General features: G+C 44.9%; 2 protein-coding genes across 4 annotated transcripts in view; both read left to right on the forward strand.

The window, feature by feature from the left end:
• Positions 1 to 8,756, forward strand: part of ELP2 (elongator acetyltransferase complex subunit 2) — a 44,141-nt gene extending 35,385 nt beyond the window's left edge. The window contains exons 19-23 of one of the 3 annotated variants that reach the window (XM_060028912.1): positions 1,021 to 1,213; positions 2,601 to 2,722; positions 4,256 to 4,389; positions 5,146 to 5,259; positions 8,137 to 8,756. In XM_060028912.1, the coding sequence (XP_059884895.1) occupies positions 1,021 to 1,213; positions 2,601 to 2,722; positions 4,256 to 4,389; positions 5,146 to 5,259; positions 8,137 to 8,293 (720 nt within the window). In that variant the 3' untranslated portion in view covers positions 8,294 to 8,756. The remainder of the gene's footprint in view (positions 1 to 1,020; positions 1,214 to 2,600; positions 2,723 to 4,255; positions 4,390 to 5,145; positions 5,260 to 8,136) is intronic. The other 2 variants (XM_060028909.1, XM_060028911.1) reach the window with 2 other exon arrangements.
• A 14,753-nt stretch (positions 8,757 to 23,509) lies between these two features.
• The window catches only part of MOCOS (molybdenum cofactor sulfurase), a 58,671-nt gene continuing 56,347 nt past the window's right edge, over positions 23,510 to 25,833 (forward strand). The window contains exon 1 of the mRNA XM_060028916.1: positions 23,510 to 23,664. Within this exon, the coding sequence (XP_059884899.1) occupies positions 23,523 to 23,664 (142 nt within the window). The 5' untranslated portion in view covers positions 23,510 to 23,522. The remainder of the gene's footprint in view (positions 23,665 to 25,833) is intronic.

Raw genomic sequence — 25,833 nt, forward strand, 5'->3', positions numbered from 1 at the left:
CAGAAGTGAAAGTTTCTAAACTACTAATTACACAGTTAATACACAGATGTATTCTTCTTGTAAAATATTAAAGTAGTATGGAGGTTCCTCAAAAAATTAAAAATAGAACTATACCATATGACCCAGCACTTCTTCTTTTGGCTGTTTATCCAAAGGAAATGAAAACATTAATTTATAAAGATATATGTACCTCTATGTTCATTGTAGCATTCTTTACAATAGCCAAGATATGGAAGCAACCTAAGTGCCCAATGATAGAGGAATGGATAAGGAAGGGGTGGTGTGTGTGTGTGTGTGTGTGTGTGTGTGTGTGTGTGTGTGTGTGATGGAATATTACTCAGCCTTAAAAAAGAGGAATGAAATCTTGCCATTTGTGGCAACATGGATGGACCTGGAGGGTATTATGCTAAGTGAAATGAGTAAATAAGTTAGAGAAAGACACACACCAAATGATTTCATTTATATATGGAATCTAAAAACCAAAACAAATGAACAAACAAAACAGAAACAGATTCATAGGTACAGGGAATAGACAGGGTGTTTTCAGCGGGGTGGAGGAATGACTGAAGTAGGGGTTTAAGAGGTATAAACTTTCAGTTATAAAATAAATAAGTCACAAGGATGTAAGGTACCCATAGGGGATATAGTCAATAATATGGTAACAACTTTGTATGATGATGGATAGTAACTAGACTTACTGTGGTGATCATTTCATAATGTATAAAAATATTGAACCACTATGTCATACACCTGAAACTAATATAATATTGTATGTTAAATATAACTCAATTTTTAAAATTCTGATTTCAGTGCCAGTCTCTAATTATTCATCATTTCTAATTCCAGTCTGTCTCTTCTCAGAGGTTACACCTGGTTATAGTATTTATAGTATTTTCTCAGAAGTTGTTTTATTTTTTACACAGATACATAAAAAATACCATAGAAACAATATATTATTTTGAAAAATGTTTTCAGTTTATTTCACTTTAATTGCTTTATTGTTTCATCTCTGTCCTATAGGCAGCTAAGAAAGAGCATGCAGCTATCATTCTTTGGAACACTGCATCTTGGAAACAGGTGCAGAATTTAATTTTCCACAGTTTGACTGTCACACAGATGGCCTTCTCTCCTGATGACAAGTTCTTACTAGCTGTTTCCAGAGATCGGACCTGGTCACTGTGGAAAAGGCAGGACACAATCTCACCTGAGTTAGGTAAAACAGCTGCTGGTTGGGAAGATTATTAGTGAAACAGTTATGTCCATTTACCTACTTTGAGCAGCTATTGTGTAAAGAGAAATAGAAATGATAATAGGGTGAAGGGCAGAGTCTGGTTGTTGTGAGTCTTTCAAAGTTTTGTGATAACTGAGGAAGACTTGACCTTCCTTGTAAGGATGATATGTATTCAGACATCTCAGTTAAAGAAACATAAAAATCTACATGTAGAAAATTTGGATTTTGCAGATGGTTACAGAATGCCACCATAAAACCAAATGGATGATATATACTGAGGATTTTATGGGACAGGAATAATGAATATACAGTTAAATTATGAAACTCAGAAGGACCATTGTCTTTACCATTCACCTACCCACCTCTGTCACAGTGATAATTGGGAGAATTGGGAGGGGGTGTTTTAGGCATCCATTTGTGAATAACATGACCCCTGGGCAAAATGTTAACACACCTACCTGCATTCTACTTTGGATCTGGCATAAATTGAAAAAAAAAAGGAAAAGGCAAAAAAGCTTCGTGTGATTGCAGCAGTAGCCTATTCTTATTCTTCCACTTTCATTGGGTAGGTAAAATCTAGAGAGCGTTTAAAGTACTTTGTGTTGTTTAATCCTGTTTTTAATTTTTCCATTGATAAAACCTACTGCAATTTGATCTTATGATATTTTTAGTCCTTTGGGTTTTTTGTGTTTTAGAGAATACCAGGGACTATGACACATACTGAGCAGTATATGTTGTAACAGACTGATTTCATTTGCAACTAGTGATTTCCTAACATGCAACTTTTTTTAAAAAAGTTAAAGTGATATTATACTAATAACAAATCCTTTAATTTGCTATATCTTTATGGATTGTGGATTAATAGATACATTAGTCTACCCTCCATACACAGTTACGTCTTTTACGTTTAGTCCGTATGAGGGCTAGAAGTTAGTTACCCTACACTTAAAATATTGCAAGGGAAGAGATTTTTTTTAAGTTCGTTTTTTTCTTTTACGTTATTTAAGGGTTCATTAGTCTTTTTTTTCCATAGCTTAATACACAGATCTGGCTACTTCCCGAGTAAGTTTAAATTTCATCAGCCTTCTTCCATAAGCATAAATTGAACTTTTAGTTAAGTGTCCAGAAGATGTTTGTCATCAGTCACTAGAGAGTGACTAGTCAGTATAAAAGCATTTCCTACTAGAAAAATAACTATATGCACATAGCCTTCTGGTGAGGGATCAGCTGCCTGGCCTTGGTTGCAAAAGTCTGTGTATATAAATTGATTGTTAAATTACATGTTGTATATGGCATTTAAACATAGCTTTCTAATAGGTAAAAAGCTGCTCTCTCCACTTTGTGACTAGTGCATATGTGTTTCTTTCAGACCCAGTTTTCAGTCTCTTTGCCTTCACTAACAAAATCACTGCTGTGCACAGTAGAATTATTTGGTCTTGTGATTGGAGTCCTGATGGCAAGTATTTCTTCACTGGAAGTCGGGACAAAAAGGTAATTTTTTTTAACTTAATATTTTTTCAAATGTAAAATAATAATATTACAGGTGTGTTTGGATAAAAAGCACATAATCCTAATTTTCTGATACATCTTTTAAAAATCAGTTTATTTATTTCCTTCTGTGTTTTTCATATGCATACATAAAAAGGCTTTTCTTGTTAAATTCTATAATGCATGTCTCTAAAATATCAAATACGAGAAGTCGTCCCTTCAGACACATGACTATCAGATGGCTCCAGTAGGAGAAAAGTGGTAAAGGAAATGGGTCAGGATAAAGAAAGCAGGAGAGCAGGAGTGGGTGGAGGGACACAGGGAAAGACAGTTTCTGCTTTTCTTTTTCGTACTTTTGGGAATTTAAAATTCTTTCTATAATGAATGATTATTACCTTTTCATTCAGCGAAGGAGGCGGGGTGTGTGCCTGGGTGTGTCACGAGCTGTGAAAAAAATCAGAACAAGTTAGCTAGCAGTAGGTTCTTGACCATGACCCTCGCCCTTGTTCTCTGGGAAATGTTCCCCTGGCCTCTGGTCTTTCCTCTGTTTTCATGCTCTTTAAAGCATCCTTTCCTTTTTCTGCACTTCCTGCAGACCAGAGGCGCTGAGGCACTTGAGTGTTTCCTCTCCTCTCCTGCCCTCTCCAGTCACAGTCATGGTACAAGTTACAGAAGCAGAGGACTAACACAGCATGCTGTCACTCAATGAAACACTGAAATGTTAGCCTCTGAAGTGCTTTCTCTCAGACCTTTACTTCTGTCATTTGCCTATTCATTTCTTCCCCGGCATTTGTCTTCCTACTCTCTGCTAGCTGCTCAGGCAGCAGGACTGCTTCTGCCTTCCACAGTCAGGCCCGGTAGCAGATGGTCCAGCTGTGGCTGTCACAGTTAGGTCAAGGCTGAAACGGACAAAGCATCATCCGCCATGCAGTCTCAGAAATGCACTCCTGCTTGCTTGGGCGGAGCCCTCTGCTCAGAATCTTGCTTTGGTCCTGCGTTTTCACTTCCCTCTCCATTTCTTTGTGACCATTCACACCCTTCTGAGGCATGAGCTTCCAGGAAAGCCTCATTTCTTATGCGGTGTATCATCAAGGTTAGGGCCTCCCGAGTGAGCTGAGCTGATTCCATGAGCAGTGGGTGGTGTAGAAGAAGAGCCAGGGACTTGGTTGGTTCATGCATTTTGTGGTAATTTCTTGGGGTGGTGCACGAGCACCTTGAGGACATGGTGGACAGAATCTCACTGGATCAGAACTGGTTTCCTGAGTGTAAAGAGCAGGCTAAACACACCTGGTCTCTGGGCGGGGACAGTCATCTTTGGACCAGCACAAAGATGAGGGTAGTTGAGGTCTCAGAGACATGTATCTGCTACATGGTGGCTTCTCTGTGATGCTTGAAATGGTCAGAAGTCCTGGAACACAAATGAAAATGATGCATTTTTTAAAATGTCAGTGTCCTCTATGCCATTGAAACGCTCTAATGCATTGCTAGAAACCTTGCAAAGAGAAAGTTTTACAGCGTTTGATCTGTCTGTGTTAGGTGGTTGTCTGGGGTGAGTGCGACTCCAGCGATGACTCCACTGAGCACAGCATCGGCCCCTGCTCCTCCGTTCTGGACGTGGGCGGAGCTGTGACTGCCGTCAGTGTCTGCCCAGTACTTAACCTTTCCCAAAGGTCAGTCTCTGTGTGGGGCTTCATCTTATGTTTTCTTTAAGAAGACCACTTAGTTTCTCAATGTGTAGCCCTCTTATACTTTCATCTTTGGGTTCTCTTAGCTTCCAAGTTAACCATTTTTTTTTATAATGCTTATGTTTCTCATAGGATTTCTTTTTTGTTTTTAACACCATTTTATTTTATCTTATCTTTCTGATCAACCCCTATTTATTTATTTATTTGTTTGTTGGTTTGGCTGCGCTGCGTGGCTTGTGGGATCCTAGTTCCCAGATCAGGGATCAAACCCAGGCCCCCCCAACAGTGGAAGCTCAGAGCCCCAAACACTGGACCACCAGGGGGAACTCCCCTCAAAAGAATTGCTGAATTGATAGAGCTTGATGATATTCAGCGTGGTGAAATAGAGATTGGGAGGGTGGCTCAAAGGTTCTTATTTCACCAAATTTAGGACTGTGGTGCTTTCTCTGTAACAAGTATCTTCGGTAGAACAAGGGTCTCTGCTGCCAGCCAGGGAAACACTGGCTTATGGGCCTTGCCAGCAGAGGGCAGAGGTAAAACTGTGAGCATCCTCGATGGAGAGGAGGCTCTGTGAGCGCACGGTAGAGCAGCGCACTGGATCCTGGGCCCGAATTTTAAACAGAGTCCTTTGTAAGCCAGAGACAGTTGGGAGCACTGAAGAACTACTTTAGATTGGTGATGATGGAGATAACAGAAGTTCATGCTAAATTAATCACTGTCTTTCCCTTCCCTTAAAAACAGATACGTTGTTGCAGTAGGATTAGAGTGTGGAAAGATTTGTTTATATTCTTGGAAAAAGACTGATCAAGTTCCAGAAATAAATGACTGGAGGCACTGTGTAGAAACAAGTCAAAGGTATTTCCTTCCTGTTTTTGCTTCCATCAGATTAGATAGATATCATGGAGTCTTTAGCAGCAAATCTTATGTCACATTTGCATGGAGAGAAACACAAATCTCTTCATGGTGCTTACTGCTAATTTGTACCTCTGTGTTTTGTGACAGTCTCTTGAGATTGACGTTTATTACTGTATTGCACTTGGTTTTTAAAAGTTTATTTGACCAAATTGCTTGTTTGCATGATACTGTGTTTACAGACAACGCATTGGAGATGAAAGTGATTTTCATAATGATGAGTTTCAGAATTTGACTAAGTAGAATCTTAGTAAAATTTAATTCAAAATGGTGGTGGTGTTTTGGAAATATTATAGATTGTGTTTGGTAGGCGAATCTCGTGTTTGAACGCTTTAGCTCACATCCTGGGATAGAGTAAACCGTCAAGTGCCCCTCAAAGCCCTGTGACCAGCCTTCAGGCAGAGTAAGTGCTCCTGAGCCTCGTGCCCCGGGCGTGGGCCTTTGCCACCTGAGCCGCTCAGAGCACCTGCTGTTTACAGCCTCCTCCTCATCCGCCTGCTTAGACAGCAGGGAACACTTTTTAATCTACTTCTTTACCCATTTCGTTAGTTAAAAATGACTAAACTTTCAAAAAGTCATTCATGTCATTCTGTGTTAGATTTGTTTTAGGATTCTTCAACCTTCATGTATTTAAACTATCCAAAATATAACTTCAAATACAATTCCAAGCAACAGCATCATGAGGAAGGTCATTGGCTTGATGCCGAGAGACATATTGTACAAGATATACCTTCCAGGGGAGTTTGTCTCCTTACCAGCAAAGCATGTTAATGCTCATGATAATTGTATTTATTTAAATGTATTTAAAATGAGATCTGCTTTATTACTGCTGTCCTCATGGGTTCTCTCCCACCTCTCTGATGCTGGGTTTAGCTGTTGAAACAGTTCATGCTATTGGCTTACTGAAGAGAGAGGTATCCAATGAAATTCCATGTTTCAGGCACTTGAAAATTCCTCTCTTCCTGGCCTCCCCTCCTCTTCTTTTCCTTCCTTTCACTTTGCCCTACCCATGATGCTTGCTCTGCCTCTGCCTAGTACCCAGACCACTTCTGTGGCCCGAATGTGGAACAGTGGCAAGAAGCCCCTCAGAAAGTATGGGCAGGGGACATGTACAGAATTTGAGTTTTTCATTTAAAAGTTTTTTAGTCATTATGGTGACTTTGGATTTGCAAGAACTAATTCCTGGCTTACCTTATATTATTTGGATTTCTAATATTACACTTATCAGATTACGAGTACTTTTCAAATGAAAGGTTTTGCTGATAATGAAATATAAACGAAGGTAATATAAGCAAACACTGCCTTCTAGGTTGGCTCCCCGAACTCCCTGTCTTCTAAATGTGATCTGTTAACACGCTGGATTTAAAGAACATTACCAAAAAAGAAAAGAAACGAAACATACCATCTCAAAGCATATATAGCCAAATAAGTACTGTCCCTCAAAGTAACTTCTCTGGGAAACAAAGTACTATATATATATACTAGTCTAAATATATTCTTGTTTCAGTGATGTCACTACTTCAAATCATTCTTTTAATGAAATGAGAGAACTTTAATATTAATCCAGAACAAATGAGATCCCAGTGATGTTGCTGTCACTTAAAATATTTTTGGAACTTCTCTTTAGGAACTGTGTTCAAAACTAGCTTACTAGTGATGCAAGAAAGCCAATTATGATACCTTTTATATAAAGTTTTCCTCATTTTGACCATTCACTTCTTTTTTTTTTTTTAGCTTAACCTTCATCTTATTTATAAGCTCATATCCAGATGACCTTTGACTTCTTTCAGTAATCAAATTCATCCTCAAAGGAAGATGAGCTCTCATTGAGAATACTCAGGTCGTAGTCTGTGTGGAAGCGTTTCCTTTAGGAGAATTTCAGGAAACACTGAGGCACAGCAGCATTGTTGGAATGTGTGGACCCTTCTAGAGTGGCCACTTGCAGGGGCTCACAGTCATTTGGTGACTTAGGTTCTGGTGTGCTGATTTTTTTAAATGTGTTTCATCACTTCGAGGCTATGCTTCATTCTTTTGATCCTGAGAGTGCGTTGGTGACAGGGACTCTCAGAGTCTGCAAGTATAGTTTGTGAGCTCAGGTATTATTTTCAGTGTTTACTGCTTTAAAACTTGCACCATATTCACCTTATTCCGTTTTGGTTTGGAGGACTAGTTTGCAGGTTAAATTTATAGAGGATATTATATTTCATAGAGATTTATTAATAATCTATGTTTGGTAGCATCCTAGGTCAGCCATGAGGATGGGGGCTGGGGGTAGTGTGTTAATATGAACATCTTGCCCAGGGTCATGCAGTTACAGGTCACATTGGAGACCAAGGTTCTTTCACTGGGTAGTTTATTAAATCTTTCACTATCTTTTCTTACCCAGCAGTAAATAATGAGAGTAAGCGTCCATTCAAGTTACAGGGATGTCAGAAGATCAAATATAGAATATGTTGTAAAGTTGGAATTCTTTAGAAAAGAAACACATTTAGTAATGTTACCTGAAAGACTGATTTTAATAGTTAAAATTGATGGTTAAAGCAAAATTTGACATAAATGCATTGTCTATTTCTTGCTCTTTTTGATGGTGTCCTTGGTCAGTAAGTAAAATATTTTCAAGGCTAACATAAAATTGCTAAAATATTAGTGATGGTATTTTAAAACCTGTACAATTACATGGTCAGGTTTTGACTTCTATTTATGTTAACAACACTAATAGGAAGAGCATACTAACTGAATTAATATGCAGGTGAGCACCCAGAAAAATATTTCATAGTCATAGCATACATTCATTTCATGATTTCTCTATCTTTGTTTTAGCCAAAGTCATACACTTGCTATCAAAAAATTATGCTGGAAGAACTGTAATGGAAAAGCTGAACAGAATGAAGCAGAAGGCACTGAATGGTTACACTTTGCAAGTTGTGGTGAAGATCACACTGTGAAGATACACAGAGTTAACAGATGTGCTCTGTAATGGACTTAATGACTGCAAGCATATACTCGTTGGTGTCTTAAAAATATTTATCATGTAAATAGATAACCTTTCTTTACCTCATAATTTCATTGCATTTCATGCTTAAGACCTAAGGCAGTAGTCCTCATGTGAGTCTCAGACCCTTTGAAATATGATGAAAGCTACAGACTCTTTGCTCGAAATGTTTATATACACACAGTCTCAGAACCTTGCCCATACTTTCAGGGATTCAGACCTGCATCTGTGTGTCCCAGATTGAGAGCCTCTATTCTTTCTTTCTTCATGAGCAAATTTGCCTAATTTTGTGTCATTTCGGGCCTTCTCTTTTCAAATGTTTGGGACGTTTCATTATTTACTACCCTCCTGTGAGGGATAGCCTCAAAAATAAAAAGAGATAAAACCCAGATTACTCAATTTTTATTTTAACAGTTTTTTGTAAATACGCAGACCACACAAAGTGTGGTCTTGACCCCTGCCTCCTAGTACACACCAACCATTCTAGGAATTTGGCAGGTTGTGAGTTTGAACTGTAGTTGGTCCCTTCTCTTATTCTTTAAAAGTACATAGATGCTTCCTTCAGAGTTTGACTTGAAGTGCTTAAAGTAACTGAGAGATATAGGGGCTGGAAAGTAGCGTCTGAATCACCTGAATTTCTGTGAAGTTGCAAGGATGAGTCACAAGAGGAAGGATGAAGTCATGAGCGTGAAGGATGTGCCCCAGGGAGAGGGCGCGATGGGAACAGAGGGCAGAAGAACACACCAGAAAGACAGTGTTGGGTGTGCCTGCTGAGCTTTGGGAGGCTGCCCATGAGAGCTGAGCACTTGGGAGTTGGGTGGAGAGAGGTTAAGAGAGGGTGTGGGAGAGCCTGTGAAGACTGGTGGGAGAGCCAGGCCTCTCCTGACCCTGTGGGAACATGAGCCACCTGGCAGACTGCCACTTTGCACACTGTACATAGTAAACAGCTGGAAGGAAGGAGGCGAGGATTTTCTTGGTGGGAGTTTATGCTATTATCTAACATGACATTTTACTTCCAAAGAAGTTAAGTGATACTTAGTCTAAATGAAGGTTTTTAGACCAGAACTATCCAGTATTTCTAGTCCAACAGAAATATAATGTGAGCTACCTATGTACTTTAAACTTTTCTGGTAGCCACATAAAGTAAAAAGAAAGAGGTGTAACTTATTTTAATGACACATGTGTTCAAATCCAGTATATCTCAAATAGTATCATTTTAATATAGTCAATATAAAAAATTATGGAGATATTTTACCCTTTCTTCTGTATGAAATCTTTGTACACTACAAATTGCATTTTACACTTACAGCTCATCTCAATTCATACTAGCCACATTTCAAATGCTCACTAGCCACCTGTGGCTAGTGGCTATATCCATATTTGGACAGTGCAGTTCTAGACCACTGAATCTGTATAAATTTGTCTTACACCCTTAGGGCTGTGTGTGTGCATGTGAGCGTGTATGCACCAAGGCAGTGAGCACCTGAGCTTCTTAACCTCAGAAACCAGGATGCTGTGAAGTATGATTTCTTTGCTTATCTGCTGAAGGATCTGAATCTTCCCATTGGCACACAGCAGTTTGTTCAGATCCTGCGCACTTGGGATTCCGGAGCAGATTCAGTGGACTAACAGTCCTTTAGAGCCTTTTCCAGCACGGAACTCAACCCCCTAAGGTCTCCTGAAAGCAGGCCTAGTCTTAGACCAAGTTCATGGTTGGTTGTTGTTTTGCCAGTTGTAGATAGACAGTTTTCCCAAGTTGTCCTGAAGCATCTTCCTCAGTAATCACGTGTGTAATTAATTCAGTTCAGTAAGTGTTCCCAGGACTTGCTGTACATTTGGACAGTATATTGAACTTCATACACATACACTGTACTTTTACCATGATGGTCTTCATCTGCTAAAGGAGAACACTTGGAACCATACTGGAGTAGTTCATAACATCTAAAGCAAAAGGTAGTCGTGCAGCTTTGCTGTGGAGTTGCTGAGGAGTATTTCAGAATCCCTGACCTGCCCTTCCTTGTTTTCCCTGATAATTTCATTTTTCTGCCTGAGTCACAGCATCAAAGCTCAGACTGATGCCAAGTGCCAACCTAAGCAGTTGCTATCTTCTGACCTACATGACTGTCCTAGATGGAGGAGACGTGATTGGGTTGTGTTCCCAGCACATGTTTACCATGGGCAACAAGGAGCCAAATCACTGTCTTCCCAGTAGCCTCAGGGGGGGCAGCCATGGTTATTGGTTCCAAAGGCAGACTGTGGGAATTTGAGGGAGACTCAAATACCATACTGTCTTGATTACTGTAGCTTTGTAGTATAGTCTGAAGTCAGGGAACCTGATTCCTCCAGCTCCGTTTTTCGTTCTCAAGATTGCTTTGGCTATTTGGGGTCTTTTGTGTTTCCATACAAATTGTGAAATTTTTTGTTCTAGTTCTGTGAAAAATGCCAGTGGTAGTTTGATAGGGATTGCATTGAATCTGTAGATTGCTTTGGGTAGTAGAGTCATTTTCACAATGTTGATTCTTCCAATCCAAGAACATGGTATATCTCTCCATCTATCTGTATCTTTAATTTCTTTCATCAGTGTCATATAATTTTCTGCACACAGGTCTTTTGTCTCCTTAGGTAGGTTTATTCCTAGGTATTCTTTTTGTTGCAATGGTAAATGGGAGTGTTTTCTTAATTTCACTTTCAGATTTTTAATCATTAGTGTAGAGGAATGCCAGAGATTTCTGTGCGTTAATTTTGTATCCTGCTACTTTACCAAATTCATTGATTAGCTCTAGTAGTTTTCTGGTAGCATCTTTAGGATTCTCTGTGTATAGTATCATGTCATCTGCAAACAGTGACAGCTTTACTTCTTCTTTTCCGATTTGGATTCCTTTTATTTCCTTTTCTTCTCTGATTGCTGTGGCTAAAACTTCCAAAACTATGTTGAATAAGAGTGGTGAGAGTGGGCAACTTTGTCTTGTTCCTGATCTTAGTGGAAATGGTTTCAGTTTTTCACCATTGAGGATGATGTTGGCTGTGGGTTTGTCGTATATGGCCTTTATTATGTTGAGGAAAGTTCCCTCTGTGCCTACTTTCTGCAGGGTTTTTATCATAAATGGGTGTTGAACTTTGTCAAAAGCTTTTCCTGCATCTATTGAGATAATCATATGGTTTTTCTCCTTCAGTTTGTTAATATGGTGTATCACGTTGATTGATTTGCGTATATTGAAGATTCCTTGCTTTCCTGGAATAAACCCCACTTGATCATGGTGTATGATCCTTTTAATGTGCTCTTGGATTCTGTTTGCTAGTATTTTGTTGAGGATTTTTGCATCTATATTCATCAGTGATACTGGCCTGTAGTTTTCTTTCTTTGTCACATCTTTGTCTGGTTTTGGTATCAGGGTGATGGTAGCCTCGTAGAATGAGTTTGGGAGTGTTCCTCCCTTTGCTATATTTTGGAAGAGTTTGAGAAGGATAGGTGTTAGCTCTTCTCTAAATGTTTGATAGAATTCGCCTATGAAGTCATCTGGTCCTGGGCTTTTGTTTGTTGGAAGATTTTTAATCACAGTTTCAAATCAGTGCTTGTGATTGGTCTGTTCATATTTTCTGTTTCTTTCTGATTCAGTCTTGGCAGGTTGTGCATTTCTAAGAATTTGTCCATTTCTTCCAGGTTGTCCATTTTATTGGCATAGAGTTGCTTGTAGTAATCTCTCATGATTTTTTGTATTTCCGCAAAAAAATACATTGTATTTTTTTTACTTCTCCTTTTTCATTTCTAATTCTATTGATTTGAGTCTTCTCGCTTTTTTTCTTGATGAGTCTGGCTAATGGTTTATCAATTTTGTTTATCTTCTCAAAGAACCAGCTTTTAGTTTTATTGATCTTTGCTATCATTTCCTTCATTTCTTTTTCATTTATTTCTGATCTGATCTTTATGATTTCTTTCCTTCTGCTAACTTTGGGGTGTTTTTGTTCTTCTTTCTCTAATTGCTTGAGGTGCAAGGTTAGGTTGTTTATTTGACATGTTTCCTGTTTCTTAAAGTAGGATTGTATTGCTATAAACTTCCCTCTTAGAACTGTTCTTCCTGCATCCCATAGGTTTTGGGTTGTTGTGTCTCCATTGTCATTTGTTTCTAAGTATTTTTTGATTTCCTCTTTGATTTCTTCAGTGATCACTTCGTTATTAAGTAGTGTATTGTTTAGCCTCCATGTGTTTGTATTTTTTACAAATCTTTTCCTGTAATTGATATCTAGTCTCATAGCATTGTGGTCGGAAAAGATACTTGATACAATTTCAATTTTCTTAAATTCACCAAGGCTTGATTTGTGACCCAAGATATGATCTATCCTGGAGAATGTTCTATGAGCACTTGAGAAAAATGTGTATTCTGTTGTTTTTGGATGGAACGTCCTATAAATATCAATTAAGTCCCTCTTGTTTAATGTATCATTTAAAGCTTGTGTTTCCTTATTTATTTTTATTTTGGATGATCTGTCCATTGGTGAAAGTGGGGTGTTAAAGTCCCCTACTATGAATGTGTTAACTGTCGATTTCCCCTTTTATGGCTGTTAGTATTTGCCTTATGTATTGAGGTGCTCCTATGTTGGGTGCATAAATATTTACAATTGTTATATCTTCTTCTTGGATCGATCCCTTAATCATTATGTAGTGGCCTTTTTTTTTTTTTTTTTTTTTTGCGGTATGCGGGACTCTCACCATTGTGGCCTCTCCCATTGCGGAGCACAGGCTCTGGACGTGCAGGCTCAGCGGCCATGGCTCATGGGCCCAGCCGTTCTGCCGCATGTGGGATCTTCTCAGACCGGGGCATGAACCCGTGTCCCCTGCATCGGCAGGCAGACTCTCAACCACTGTGCCACCAGGGAAGCCCTGTAGTGTCCTTTTTTGTCTCTTGTAATAGTCTTTATTTTAAAGTCTGTTTTGTCTGATATGAGAATTGCTACTCCAGCTTTCTTTTGGTTTCCATTGGCCTGGAATATATTTTTCCATCCCCTCACTTTCAGTCTGTATATGTCCCTAGGTCTGAAGTGGGTCTCTTGTAGACAGCATATATATGGGTCTTGTTTTTGTATCCATTCAGCCAGTCTGTGTCTTTTGTTAGGAGCATTTAATCCATTTACATTTAAGGTAATTATCGGTATGTATGTTCCTATTCCCATTTTCTTAATTGTTTTGGGTTTGTTATTGTAGGTCTTTTCCTTCTCTTGTGTTTCTTGCCTAGAGAAGTTCCTTTAGCATTTGTTGTAAAGCTGGTTTCGTGGTGCTAAACTCTCTCAGCTTTTGCTTGTCTGTAAAAGTTTTAACTTCTCCATCAAATCTGAATGAGATCCTTGCTGGGTAGAGTAATCTTGGTTGCAGGTTTTTCTCCTTCATTACTTTAAATATGTCCTGCCAGTCCCTTCTGGCTTGCAGAATTTCTGCTGAAAGATCAGCTGTTAACCTTATGGGGATTCCTTTGTGTGTTATTTGTTGTTTTTCCCTTGCTGCTTTTAATATGTTTTCTTTGTATTTAATATTTGACAGTTTGATTAATACGTGTCTTGGCGTGTTTCTCCTTGGATTTATCCTGTAAGGGACTTTCTGTGCTTCCTGGACTTGATTAACTATTTCCTTTCCCATGTTAGGGAAGTTTTCAACTATAATCTCTTCAAATATTTTCTCAGTCCCTTTCTTTTTCTTTTTCTTCTGGAACCCCTATAATTCGAATGTTGGTGCATTTAATGTTGTCCCAGAGGTCTCTGAAACTGTTCTCAGTTCTTTTCATTCTTTTTTCTTTATTCTGCTCTGCAGTAGTTATTTCCACTATTTTATCTTCCAGGTCACTTATCCGTTCTTCTGCCTCAGTTATTCTGCTATTGATCCCTTCTAGAGTATTTTTAATTTCATTTATTGTGTTGTTCATCATTGCTTGTTTCCTCTTTAGTTCTTCTGGGTCCTTGTTAAATGTTTCTTGCATTTTGTCTTTTCTATTTCCAAGATTTTGGATCATCTTTACTATCATTATTCTGAATTCTTTTTCAGGTAGACTGCCTATTTCCTCTTCATTTGTTAGGTCTGGCGGGTTTTTTTCTTGCTCCTTCATCTGCTGTGTGTTTTTCTGTCTTCTCATTTTGCTTATCTTACTGTGTTTGGGGTCTCCTTTTTGCAGGCTGCAGGTTCGTAGTTCCCGTTGTTTTTGGTGTCTGTCCCCAGTGGCTTGTGGGTTGTGTAGGCTTTCTGGTGGAGGGGACTAGTGCCTGTGTTCTGGTGGATGAGGCTGGATATTGTCTTCTGGTGGGCAGGTCCACGTCTGATGGTGTGTTTTGGGGTGTCTGTGGCCTTTTTATGATTTTAGGCAGCCTGTCTGCTAATGGGTGGGGTTGTGTTCCTGTCTTGCAAGTTGTTTGGCATAGGGTGTCCAGCACTGTAGCTTGCTGGTCATTGAGTGAAGCTGGGTGTTGGTGTTGAGATGGAGATCTCTGGGAGATTTTTGCCATTTGATATTACATGGAGCTGGGAGGTCTCTTGTGGACCAGTGTCCTGAAGTTGGCTCTCCCATGTCAGAGGCACAGCACTGACTCTTGGCTGTAGCTCCAAGAGCCTTTAATCCACACGGCTCAGAATAAGAGGGAGAAAAAGTAGAAAGAAGGAAAGAAAAAAAGAGGATAAAATAAAATAAAGATAAAATAAAGCTATTAAAATAAAAAATAATTATTAAAAAAAATTTTTTTAAGTAAAAAAACAAAAAAACGGACGGACAGAACCCTAGGACAATGGTGAAAGCAAAGCTATACAGACAAAGTCTCACACAGAAGCATATACATACACACTCACAAAGAGAGGAAAAGGGGAAAAAATAATAAATCCTGCTCTCAAAGTCCACCTCCTCAATTTGGGATGATTCGTTGTCTATTCAGGTATTCCACCGATGCAGGGTCCATCAAGTTGATTGTGGAGATTTAACCCGCTGTTCCTGAGGCTGTTGGGAGAGATTTCCCTTTCTCTTCTTTGTTCACACAGCTCCCAGGGCTCAGTTTTGGATTTGGCCCCGCCTCTGCATGTAGGTCGCCGGAGGGCGTCTGTTCTTCGCTCAGACAGGACGGGGTTAAAGGAGCAGCAGATTCGGGGACTCTGGCTCACTCAGGCCGGGGGGAGGGAGGGGTACGGATGCGGGGCGAGCCTGCGGCGGCAGAGGCCAGCGTGACGTTGCACCAGCCTGAGGTGCGCCGTGCGTTCTCCCGGGGAACTTGTCCCTGGATCCCGGGATCCTGGCAGTGGCGGGCTGCACAGGCTCCCCGGAAGGGGGGTGTGGATAGTGACCTGTGCTCGCACACAGGCTTCTTGGTGGCAGCAGCAGCAGCCTTAGCGTCTCATGCCCGTCTCTGGCGTCCGCGCTTTTAGCCACGGCTCGCGGCCGTCTCTGGAGCTCCTTTAAGCAGCGCTCTTAATCCCCTCTCCTCGTGCACCAGGAAACAAAGAGGGAAGAAAAAGTCTGTTGCCTCTTCGGCAGGTCCAGACTTTTCCCCCCCGGACTCCCTCCCGGCTAGGCGTGGTGCACTAACCCCCTGCAGGCTGTGTTCACGCCGCCAACCCCATTCCTCTCCCTGCGTCGGACTGAAGCCCGAGCGAGACTCAGCTCGCTCCTGCCCACCCCGGCGGGTGAGCAGAGAAGCCTCTCGGGCTGGTGAGTGCCGGTCGGCCCTGATCCTCTGTGCGGGAATCTCTGCTTTGCCCTCTGCACCCCTGTTGCTGTGCTCTCCTCCGCGGCTCCGAAGCTTCCCCCTCCGCCACCCGCAGTCTCCGCCCGCGAAGGGGCTTCCTATTGTGTGGAAACCTTTCGTCCTTCACAGCTCCCTCCCACTGGTGCAGGTCCCGTCCCTGTTCTTTTGTCTGTGTTTATTCTTTTTTCTTTTTCCCTACCCAGGTACGTGGGGAGTTTCTTGCCTTTTGGGAGGTCTGCTGCCAGCGTTCAGTGGGTGTTCTGTAGGAGTTGTTCCACGTGTCGATGTATTTCTGATGTACCTGTGGGGAGGAAGGTGATCTCCGGGTCTTACTTTTCCGCCGTCTTCCCCCTCTGTCCAGGGCATCAGATTTGTTTTCTTGTTTTCCATAGCACCTAGCACAATGTAGCTGGCCCTGTGTACTGTCAGATATTTGCTGAATTCAAGAATAAGTTTGATCGCACAGATGGCTGGCTGGTGGAGGAAGCATTCTTCAGTGTAATCCACTGGTCAGTAAATAGGGAAATTGGCATCAGATCCTTTCCCTGTCTTGGTGGCATAAAGAGGTAGGGAACAAAGAGCAGGAAGGAGATGTCAACCCAGAAGGGAGCAAGAAGGGTGTGGTTTGGCCCAGTCCACCCACCCTTGAATGATCAGGGAGAAGCTGGGCCCCCAGGAAAAGGGCCTCAGCTGTGGGTCCACCCACCCTCTCACTCCTGTGGTCTGCCTAGTACTCAGGGCGAAGGGCCGGGTGTTGTTTTGAACATGAGTCTGGATATAATGGAGCCTTGTTCCCAAACATGGTGATTTTGAGCTGCCCTTCTAACTTCTGTTCACAAAAAGGGTCTCCTATCACTCCAGGGGAGGGAGCTTCCTGGGGTTTTCTGATCTTTTTTTCCAGGGCTCTCAAGTTGTTTCTGCCAGAGCTTCCAACCTCCAGGCTCTGGAGAGAAACCTGCTCCACTGCTGTCTCTCTTCCTGCTCTGCAGGCCTTCTGATTTCTCCGGTGTCAGGATATCTAGGTCAGCAGGTTCTCATTGTTAGGGAGGTATGCATTTCACTTCTGGCAGGAAGCACCAATTTCATTATCCAAACTAAATTCAACCTCCTCTGAAACACCGACCCCATCTCAACTACTTGGCAGAAAATATGATCCGTCATAATTGGCAACTCCCAACTACCTCCATGATCAAGAGGCCTCGGGGGTTTTAGTCAGTGGAAAACCTCTACCCTTCCTTACCATTTAAGACTGGACCGTTATAATGGAGCTTCCATCCCCACCAGCATAACAGAAATGGTCACTTAGGTCACTGCATATCACCGAACCAAGCAAGTTGCATAATCTGATCAGTCCTTGTCCTAACTGGCTTTTCAGCCTTAGTTACCACCAATGCGCTCTCCTCTAGCTCTCCTCCCATCTCTCTGACTGTACCTTCTCATTAGTCAGTGACATGGAGGCAGGTGATCCTTAAATGTCACTGGCCTCAGACACAACTCTTCCCGTCTCTCCTGGACCCCAGCCATGCTCCTCTGCACCGCAGGGTCTGCCCCACTCTCTTGCCTCAGTCCCCATCCCTACCCCTCATCCCCTACCACAGGCTGTGCTCCAGCCTCACTGAAGTTCCTGCTTTGGGAATTTTCTGAGCCTTTTGCACCTCCAGGCCATTGTACATGGAATGCTACCTCCCAACCCAGGACCCTCTGGAGTCCTAGGTGGAGGAGGCTCAACCTTTTGAAGGAAGGCCCCTTCTTGGGCTCTGCAGCACAGAAAGGCGACCTGGCCGTAGAGCCATCTTCTTCACTGTCCTGGGGGCCTCTCAGCCCAGAGGCTGCCTTATGGACTGTTGTCTTCTCAGCACCTACCATGTTCCTAGCAGGGAGCAGCTTCCCAACGAACATTGAATGAGTGTCCCTGCCAAAGCACATTTTCATCTGCAGTAATTAAGCCTGGACAGTTCCAAGAGGTTGTAGCTGGTTTCCCTGCCCCCAACTCCACCACCCCATCCAGCCTGGGCACAGTCATTAGACAGTTTGGTCGAAATCACCTCTTGGGGACACTTTCTTGCTCAGAAATCTTCAGAATGAAATTCTATTCCCTTAAACCGACTTAAACCTGCCTTTCAAAACCTGCCCCCAAACCTGCCCCACCTCCTTCCTCAATCCCCACAGACTCTAACTCTGAGAGGCACTCACTGAACTGTTGCCAAGTGATTGAATGAATAAATACTGCATGAATGAATGTCTCCTGTATTGTGGAGATTCTCAAGAATGGAGTCCATTGCCAGGGAACACATCATCCTGAGTACAGAACCAGGCTGAGTGGGATGGACCGGGGCAGAGCCTCACCAAGGGGGAAAGATTTTAAGACAAAATTGGGGCTGTCTACCCAATCTGGCTATAGACATATTTTTCACAGTTCTTGGTTGAGAGAGGGGTGTCTGGAGGAGCTGAAGAGCTGTTTCACTACAAAGCTGTGAACTTTGGGTGCAGAGGCTGGCTGCCTGGGACCTCAGCATGGACCAGCTCAGGCTATTCCAAGGTCCCAGGGCCAGCAGATGAAGCAGTGGTAGGCCTATAGCACAGGCGTTCATTGAACGATGAACACGTGTAAGACGTTCACTGATGGGGACTGGAGGTTCTGCTTCAGGCCGGGTAAGAGCGAGCAATCCGATTTCTGACAGTCTCTTTGTGGCAGTAGAGGCCCAGGGAATCTTGGTGAAATGCACTTGAAGGTGCCCATTAGAGACTGAGGCTCCCGATGTCCCCACCCACCCTACCCTCCCTTCTTTACTGTGGCCCAGATCACAGGCTTCCTCCTTTGGGGTGCCTTCCCTGGACTCCCTGGTTGGAAGGAGCTCCTTTCTCTCTTCTCTCCTGCCATTCTACACTTGCATCCTGGAGCGAAGCAACAGGGCGCTCAGCCCCCATTGTCTGTGTCATTTCCCTACGAGGATGTAGGCACAATATCTTCACACCCTCCTGAGCACACAGCCCCCTGGGCAGAGCCAGGGGCTTAAAGATACTTGTTGACTAAGTGGTAATTCAGTGGTTTTTAATGACCTTAAGGGTTCGGCACTGTACATCAAAGGACACAGTCAACAGAGTGAAAAGGCAACCTACAGAATGGGAGAAAATATTGCAAATGATAGATCTGATGAAGGGTTAATATCCAGTCTATATAAAGAACTCCTACAACTCAACAATAAAAAAACGACCAAGGGCTTCCCTGGTGGCGCAGTGGTTGAGAGTCTGCCTGCCGATGCAGGGGACACGGGTTCGTGCCCCGGTCCGGGAAGATCCCACATGCTGCGGAGCGGCTGGGCCCGTGAGCCATGGCCGCTGAGCCTGCGTGTCCGGAGCCTGTGCTCCTCAACGGGAGAGGCCGCAACAGTGAGAGGCCCGCGTACCACCAAAAAAAAAAAACCAAGTTGGGGGCAGAGCAGGGGGGAGCAAAGGACTTGAACAGACAATTCTCCAAAGATGATATATAAATGGCCAATAAGCACGTGAAAAGATACTCAACACCACTAAACATTAGGGAAATGCAAATCAACAACACTATGAGAGGCCGCCTCACACCCAGTAGGATGGCTACTGTTACAATAACAAAAACCTAACCAAACCAAACAAAACCAGAAAATAACTGTTGGTGAGAATATGGAGGAATTGGAGCCCTTGTGCACCATTGGTGAGAACGTAAAATGGTGTAGCTGCTATGGGCAACACTATGGCAATTCCTCAAAACTTAAAAATAGAACTGCCGTATGATCCAGCAATCCCACTTCTGACTATATATATCCAAAAGAATTGGAAGTAAATTCTCAAAGAGATACTCATGCACCCATGTTCATAGCATATTTGCAAGAACCAAGAGGTGGAAGTATTCCAAGTGTTCATCAACAGATGAATGGGTCAAAGAATATGGTATATACATACAGTGAAACATTATTCAGCCTGAAAAAGGAAGGAAATTCTGAACACATGCTGCCCCATGGACATTATGCTGAGTGAAATAAGCTAGTCACAGAAAGACAAATACTGTATGATTCCACTTATATGAGGTATCTGGAGTAGCCAAATTTGTAGATACAGAAAATAGAATGGTGATTGCCAGAGGCTGGGGGAGGGGGAAAGGGGAGTTCTTATTTAATGGGTATAGAGTTTAAGTTTTGCAAGATGAAAAGAGTTCTGGAGATTGTTTGCACAACAGGGTGGTTCATTCCTTCCCGTACCTGATATTACTGAACTGTGCACTTAAAAATGGCTAAGAGGGGTAAATTTTATGTTATGTATATTTTAACACAATTAAAAAAAAATTTTTTTTAAAGGAGTTCTGACTTGGCCCATTCAGATTGTTCCCTAGCAAGTTTGTCCTAAAGGAACACCCTTGTGGATTTGTGATTTGTTACTTGGCCACATAACACCTTGAGGAGAGGTACTCCTTACATTCCCAGGGAAGTAACCTAGGCCCTCACTGGTCAGGGTGCAGTCCAAGGACTCTAGTGTCCACATCGCCCAGGTGAGTCAGAAACACAGAACCTTAACCACCACGCCCCCCAACTTAATCAGAATTTGCATTTTAATAGGCTTCCAGATGATTCTGGCAGGTTAATTCCTGAAAGGGCTGGCCTCAAGGAGATCCTCGGCAAGAAGTAGCGCATTAAAAGGAGGGGTGAGGGGAGCATCAACCCCCAGCACTCTCCCCAACTTAGAGGTGGGGAGGCGGAGGCCCTGAGGACCACCGTGGCTTACACCGGAGAGATTGTTGAACACATTGAACTGGTTGGGCTCTGGAGACTGACTTCCCAGGCGCTAGCTTGTCCACCTTCTTCTAGCTGTGTGCCCTCGAGCAAGTTACTCTACCTCTCTCTGCCACAGCTACCCCACCTGTAAGAGCCACCTCATAGATCTGTTTATTTAACTGTTGAATAATTAGCACAGATAAGAGTATACATGTGCCCAGTGCAGTGCCTGCTCCTGTCGGTACTGTTGCCAGAAGTCAAATTTAGAGGTTAGAGTGCAAGGGAGTGAGGCCAAGATGCCCAAGGTTCCTGCTCCAAGTATGGCCAAACGGTATGCCGCAGGGAGGTGGTTGGATGGTGAATGCTAAGGGGCAAACTCGGGCATCCATCCATCGATAACGTTCATTCCTTCCAGAGTAAGGTCCTGGGGATTCTTTTTTTTTTTTTTTTTTTTTTTTGTGGTACGCGGGCCTCTCACTGCTGTGGCCTCTCCCGTTGCGGAGCACAGGCTCCGGACGCGCAGGCTCAGCGGCCACAGCTCACGGGCCCAGCCGCTCCGCGGCACGTGGGATCCTCCCGGACCGGGGCACGAACCCGCGTCCCCTGCATCGGCAGGCGGACCCTCAACCACTGCGCCACCAGGGAAGCCCCTGGGGATTCTTTTTAAAAAATATTTATTTATATATTTGGCTGCGCCGGGTCTTAGTTAAGGCATGTGGGATCTTTCTTCGTTGCAGCATGCAGAATCGGGGATCTTCAGTTGCGGCATGTGAACTCTTAGTTGCGGCGTGCAGGATCTAGTTCCCTGACCAGGGATCAAACCCAGGCCCCTGCGTTGGGAGCGTGGAGTCTTAGCCACTGGACCTCCAGGGAAGTCCTGATCCTGGGGATTCTGCAGTGAGTGAGACTAGCTAGGGCGGTCTTCAGGCAGGGGCCACCTAGGCAAGGGGAAGCCTAGGCACCGGCTGTAGCACTGCAGCCCGGTACCCAACGGCTCTGGCCTGGGACACAACCCGCCTCCCCGACCCCCAGGGTCTTTCTCAGACCTGGTATTGGGGGCTGAGCCAGGAGGGGCTGGTGGGCCACCGGGCAGCAGAACCCTTGCTTTTTATACAAGCAGAGGCTGGACCGGGGAGTCTACTCCACGCATTGTCACGCATCCCAAGGTGCCTGCAGCGCACACACAGGGTGACTGAGGGCCTGGCTGTAGCACAGGCAGTGTACTTGTGGCCTGTGTGCCCTTCCCACCTTGTCCCACTGCAGCATGCTTTGAGAGCTGAGACAGAAAGGAAGGGGGCAGAGCACAAGCATTAAAGGAATGACACAGCCATTAAGAAGAACAGGAAGTGACAAAAACTGGTTAGAACCTACTAGGCTCAAGATGGCGGAAGATTCAACTTCCAGTAGGCCTTGAGCCTCATTATACTCTCATTGTAATACATTAGCATCTGCTAAATGACACACCCGTGCCATGACAGTTCCATAAAAGACCAAAAGTGGGTGCTGCCCGAATTCCTGAAAATCCCTGCCCCTTCTCTAAGATAGCTAGAATATTCCTCCCGCTCATAGCCTATGAAATTACCCAGCCCATAAAAACTAAACACCCGATATTTCCCTGGCACCTCTCTCGCCTTCTGAGACGAACCACACTTTGTAGGGAGTGTGTGCCTGTCTAAATAAACCTTTCACTTTACTATGGCTAGCTCTTGAATTCTTATCTGCACCGTCTGCCCCAGGAGTATGACTTGGGATATGACCAAGACCACCCTCTCACGCCCCATTTTTCCTACAACAGAGCCAGTGGTCCATTCCTGGGGCCCCACCTTCGGTCCCCAAGGACCCGAATCTGAGTCCTCACTTAAGCCTCCAGACTTTGCCGCCCTCCGATGCGGGTTCTGCACAGCCCTCCCCTCACCTCGGGCACCTTTCCTGGGCCTCCAGTACCTTTCACTCCACCCCCGGAAGCCGGCCCCCGCCTGCCCACCCACTTCCACACTCACACTGGGCCGGGCAATTCCCGCCCGTGGGTTTGGCCCGCCTCTCCACACTTGAGGCAATGGTGTCCTGGGATGCAGGCCCCTGGCGGAGCGGAGGAGGTGCTTTTGCTTGGGTCACACTGGAGCTACCGGGTCCCGACGGTGCCCACCTGCCGCGACCTTATTAACCAAACTCATCGGTCCCCAATCTTTTTCCTCTTCCACCTTTTGCTCAGCCACATTCTCAGAAACGCCGAGCACACGCCCCACTGGGGAACAGCAATTGGGGAAGTCTCCTTGCAAACGCCCCGCCCCGCACACTGGGGTTCCTCCACGGAGAGTGAGGCTCCCGGGCGCTGCGCTGGGCTCGGGCCAGGGAGAGTCGGCGGGGAGGATCGCCAGGTTCCAGGATGCCCAGCAGCAAAAAGCAATTCATTGCATCTTGCATCAGCCTCTCCGTGGTACCGTAAACGAGAACTTTGTGTTCCAAGGGTCTGGGGGTGTCTCCGTGGACTCCGTTGGAAAGCAGTTAAAAGAGACAACCACTGGCACGCCCTCCCCCTGCCCCCAGGTGGGAAAAGGGCAGAAAGCAGTGAAACTCCAAGAGTCAGCGAGCCCGGGGCAAGCCCGGCCTGCCGGGAGAGGCGCCGCCCCTCGGCGGGGACGCGGTGCCACTGGCTGGCCGGGAGGCGCGGCCGGGACGCGGCGGGGCGGAGTCGCGGCGGGCGGGCCTCGGCGTTTCCCCGGCGCAGCCCACTTGGACTGCGCGGCGCTCAGGCCTGGGTCATGGCTGGCGGGGCCGAGCAGTCGGGGACCGAGCTGCTGGCCTTTGCGCAGTTCCTGGACTCGAGCCCGCAGCCTCTCGCCTACGGGTACGGCCGGCGCAGCCTGCACGAGCTCCGGGCGCGCGAGTTCGGCCGCCTGGCAGGTGAGACCGGCGGGGGCAGCTGCGCCGGGCCTGCCGGGAGGCCGTGTGGGACACGCGGTTTCTAGAACCGACGTGGAAGGAACTTTTGCTCCCGGCGGGAGCGGCGTTACCTCATTAGGGACCCATTTTGAATCGAAAGACCTGGAGGGATGTGTCCACGAGCTCTCTTTGTGTACGCGACTCCCTGAGGTCCCATCTGCAACCCCGAGACTTCTTGCTCCTTAGACTTTCCAGGGATGTAGGACCAAAGTGGTCCTTTGCCACCTGTCTCCGCTCTCTGCAAATAGGGCTGAGGATTCTTTTTGCCTTCGCTTGCCATGAGACACCCGGCTCTAAAGTTCCAACTGGAACCGGGGTTGCAAAATGCAGGAATGACAGGCGGCCGTGACTGTTCGTGTGATTGCCCGGGGACGGGAGCGGTGCACGGGCGGCCAGCTCGCGGGGTTGGGACCGCGACTCTGCGGGCGCGCGGGTTGGAGACCGAGGGGCTGCGGCCGCCGTGCAGGAGCTTCCCGAGGCTGCGCTCCAGACTCCGCTGGGATGGCTCCCAGCAGTTTGTATTTTCGAAGTCTCATTTTTCTCACTAGTGTAGGCAGAACAATGCCTCGGAAGTCCAGCTCGCTGGGGTACCTGAAGAATTAGCAAACCGTGCAATTTGAACTTTAAGTACAGGACGAGCCAGAACATTGGATGTGAGGACCGGGATCTTATCGTGCCTTCGAGTTCCTCAAGGCGTAACAGGCAGGTTAACTTGGAAGACAAACTTGATCTGGCCAGTGGTCCTCCCAACCCACTGCTGCAGGGCAGGAGGGCGTTCCGCACCGGGTCGGGACTCATCCTTTTCCAGCAACCTTCTGTGAGGGGCTTCACCAAGCCTTAGAAGGGCGTGCTGTTTGAACTGGGAGGGGTGCCGGGTAAGTGGGCAGGTCGTGGCGCCGGGCACTGGGATTTGAGGTGTATTTATTCTGTCGTGGTGAACAGTTGGTGCCGCTTGCCTGCTTGTGGCAGAGCAGCAACCATGATTCATGTTTCAGTTATCAGGTAACTGACTTCAGCTCTTTGGGTCATTTTCTCATGTTCCGGAACGTGATTCCCCCCCACCCCCCCGCCTTTGGGAGCTTTAAGGGCTGTGCGCTCCTCCTCGAGTCGCCCCGTCTGTACTTAAGTAGGGAAGCTCAAGGGAGGAGACAGGGGCCCTCTGGCAGCCTCTCTTCACTCCCTCTCTGATCTTCCTAGTTGCCCATTCACCTGCTGGAGACAGTGCCCCCTCTGTCTGTTTGTCTCTCTCTTTCCTTTTCTCTCTGAACTTTTTTGGTTATAGAAACTTCCTACCCACAGAAATAGAGACACCTATAGAATGAATACCCACAGGGGCAGAGGACTTGAGAAAGTCTCCCCATTCTTTTTAAGCAAATCCCAGAAGCTGTTATAGTACAGTAGGTAATTATTTCAGCATCACTCCTCCTTAATCCCCTAATCCCCTCCAGCTCTCATCCCTCACACCCATCATTGGCTGACCTCTCCCCTCAACACTACCCTGGGAAAGTAGAAACTAGATCCCTCCTTGTTTCCTTCTTGTCTCTCAGAGAACAGCACCCTTTTCCTCAAATGTAAAGTTTAGATGTGATAGCCAGGATCCCAGGCTGGCCTTCAGTGCCCTTTAACATCTACTGTAATTGTGACAGTGTTCTGTGATTATCTACCTACCTACCTACCTATCTATCTAGTACAATTTCCCAGCATTTCCTCTACATTATGCTTGAAGTAGACGTTGTGGACTATAAACTCACCCTTACCGCTGCTGGGAGTCTAGGAACATAGCCCCCTCTTTTTTCACACAGAAACAAACCAACCAGAAGGAGAGCAGGGAAAAACAAGCAAACCAAACCACAATAACGTAAGATTCACCTCCTCTTTCTATCCCTGACCCCTACCCACCCCCAAAGTTTTCTTGCAGGTTTGAGAATTTGTCTGGTTAAATGGTTGCTCTGGATAATTAAATGCTTAACCTGTACGTGCTGAAATATTTTGCATAACCCATTGGATGGGAATGTCCTTGTTTTGGTGAAGGGAGCATATTGATTACACAGTTGTGGTTCAAGTGGTTCTTAAAGCCTCTGGGTGCTGACTGATGGTCACTCACCCTGCATGGAACCAAGAACTGAAGGT

This window comes from Delphinus delphis, chromosome 13, assembly GCF_949987515.2.
Source record: "Delphinus delphis chromosome 13, mDelDel1.2, whole genome shotgun sequence".
Lineage (NCBI taxonomy): Eukaryota > Metazoa > Chordata > Mammalia > Artiodactyla > Delphinidae > Delphinus > Delphinus delphis.